Genomic DNA, 2,862 nt, shown 5'->3' with positions numbered 1-2,862 from the left:
AGATAAATTAAGACAGAGACAAGTGAGAAATCTATTTTAACCTTGCCCACAAAATGCAGGTCATCAGGAAATTTCAACAAACTGGTGTGCAGGGTCCTCAGTAGTGTCTTATTTAGATTAAGTCATCCTAGGTCTAACTAGATCAAGCTTCCCAGTTCTGAGATGAGCTCACTATCCATTAGCTCTAGGGACCAATGGACAGATAAATTAAGACAGAGACAAGTGAGAAATCTATTTTAACCTTGCCCACAAAATGCAGGTCATCAGGAAATTTCAACAAACTGGTGCTCAGGGTCCTCAGTAGTGTCTTATTTAGATTAAGTCATCCTAGGTCTAACTAGATCAAGCTTCCCAGTTCTGAGATGAGCTCACTATCCATTAGCTCTAGGGACCAATGGACAACTCATCACTATTTCAAATTTTCTAGTCTGACCTTATGTCCCCAAAGAATTGCGGCAGCAATGGACTAGCCTTAGACTGAGATAAGATGGATGAAATATATGGAACTCCTTCTGGAGTCACAGTACTCCTAGCCCTGCACTAGGAGCCTAATATTAAAAAAAAACAAACTTATTTTAAAAGATTCTCACCACTTCCCTAACTTTTGTACCTCAGTCCTAACCCCTCCCACAATTCCCTTCATATACACACCAGCAGAAGATTCTGTCCCAATAGTTTTCGTATCTCTAGGGCCCAAGGATAAAGCAGCATTAATGGCATTTGGCAGAAAATCCCATTACACACTGAAGACTCCTCTGAGTTCAACACAGTGAACAAATGATGAGACAAGGCAGTAAAAATCAGAGCCTGCCTTTTCCCACGTAAAAGAGGCACAGAGATTTTAGGAGTCAGGGAAAATAGTATCATCTCTTGCCAGAAGGCCACCAGCTACCACTGCTTGGGAGCTGCATTATCACTTGTTTCTCTTCTGGACTAAAGTGCAAAATAGTCAGTATAGCTCTAAGAGTCTGCTGGCGCCCCAAGCTGTCAGGTAAGGTCAGGAAGCGGTAAATGATGTTTTTAAGGTACTCCAGGTTGGCTCCCTCTCTGCTCTGGTCCCTGATATTCTTTTCGATGTGGCTCTGCAGGGCTCCAACCTCCTCCCGATGCCTCTCCCCCTCTTCCAGGAGTCGATCCTGCAACTGGTGCACCTCTACCTCCAGCCTGTGTTTCTGCTTCCTCAATGCTGTGATCTCCACCTCCTTGCGAGCCAACTGCTCAGCATACAGAAAAAAAGTAGGTTCATTGGCCACAGCAAGCTGCAGTGCTTGGGTCAGGCTATCTGGGATAGATGTGTCAGCCAGATCCCTAGGACCCCCACCACCCACAGGGCTTCTGCGACCTGGCAACCCACAGGAAAAAGCCACAGAACGCAACTGCTCCAACTCCAAGTCCTTCTCGGTGAGCACAGCCAGGGCTCGGTCCCGCTGCTTGTGCAGCTCCTCCTCCAGTTTTAATGTGTGGTCCCTGAAGTCCAGCTGGCTGCGCTCCAGCTCCTGCCGGTGAAGCTGCTGCAGCCTGACCAGTTCCTGCTTCCAGTCCTCAGCCTCCTGCTGGTGCTGGCGCTCAAGCTCCTCGCAGGATAGCCGAAGGGAGATATACTTCTCCTTCAGCTCTGCAAGCTGTTCCTGTGCTGCCTCCAGCTCCTTTGCCAGGTTTCCATCTTTGGTATTCTTGCTCTTGAGCACAACCTGGGCCCTCATCTTGTAGCGCTCAAACTCTTCCTTTAGCTGTTTCAGCTCCTGTTGGTAATAAAGTGTAGTAGCCTTTTCTCCGTCCGCAGCCTCTGAGCTGGGCATTATCTCCAGGTCACAGAGCTTCTCCACATCCAGGGTCAGCTGGCTTTTCCTGGCTGCAACCTGCAGCAGCCTCTTCAGCTTCTCCATCTTATCCTTCAGGACATTGACATCCAGACTGGACTCATCTCCATGGCTATCAAGAGGGGATCGGCTAGAGGCTGCAAGAGCCAGCGTTTTGTTCTCCAGATCTAGCTGCAGAATGCGCTCCTTTAGTTTCTGGATGGTTAGCTGGTCCTTCTGCTTGGCTTTCTCATAGGTGCCCAGCAGTTCAGACACTTCAGATATTTGATTTTCTAAGGCTGCTACCCTCTGTTCTTCTACCTGAGATTGCTGGCGGAGCTGATCCTCTACAAGGGCTGTCTACAAAACAAGGGATCAAACAAAAATGAATTCATAAAAATCACAAAGCCTTACAGCAAGCTTGGGAGGTTGGAGAGCAAAAGGGTCATAGTACTGGATTGGCCTAGGGAACTAGGAATGCTTAATACTAAGTTCTTTTGTATATCTGCTATTGTTCTGCTTTAGTTTTCCAGTGCTCCGATATAAATTACATTCCTATCCTGTGCTTCCCCATATCCTATTTAAAAATCACATAATGTTCTTTTCTTCTAATGCTCCTAGAAATTCAAAACCGAGTTGGATTTCTCTCTATTGTGAAAGGTGACACTATAAAACAGCACTTTTCTAAAACAAGCAAATCTTGACTTAAAGCAATTCCAAGATGTTATTTTTTTGGTCACTCTACCTAAGGTACATACATCTAGGTGTGCACACTGTACAGCTGCAACCACTACGCTTCACAGAGCACACAGCAGGTAAGATGCCAATGCCCAGAGGCTCAGAGCCATCTGGCTCAGACCCAGCCACACTCAGAAACTCCACATCCTGTTGGAAAGTCCTTCTCTAGACACTGTTATCACTGCACAGAACAGAATTTACCAGAACTAATTTTTTCAGGTGCATCAAAAGGAGGAGAAAAAAAAACAGTATTTCCCACTTTGGGTCAACTGACTAATGTTTAAAGGAAACATGGATAAAAAATAAATAAATAAATATACATATA

General features: G+C 45.7%; 1 protein-coding gene across 1 annotated transcript in view; it reads right to left on the bottom strand.

The window, feature by feature from the left end:
* Positions 1 to 203: 203 nt before the first annotated feature.
* Gcc1 (GRIP and coiled-coil domain containing 1) overlaps positions 204 to 2,862 on the bottom strand; it is a 5,581-nt gene continuing 2,922 nt past the window's right edge. Inside the window, exon 2 of the mRNA XM_010633436.2 lies at positions 204 to 2,159. Coding sequence (XP_010631738.1) covers positions 864 to 2,159 — 1,296 coding nt within the window. The 3' untranslated portion in view covers positions 204 to 863. The remainder of the gene's footprint in view (positions 2,160 to 2,862) is intronic.

The sequence above is a fragment of the Fukomys damarensis genome, unplaced genomic scaffold (genome assembly GCF_012274545.1).
Source record: "Fukomys damarensis isolate Sample0158 unplaced genomic scaffold, DMR_v1.0_HiC HiC_scaffold_4, whole genome shotgun sequence".
NCBI lineage: Eukaryota > Metazoa > Chordata > Mammalia > Rodentia > Bathyergidae > Fukomys > Fukomys damarensis.
This window is presented reverse-complemented; position numbering and strand designations above follow the sequence as displayed.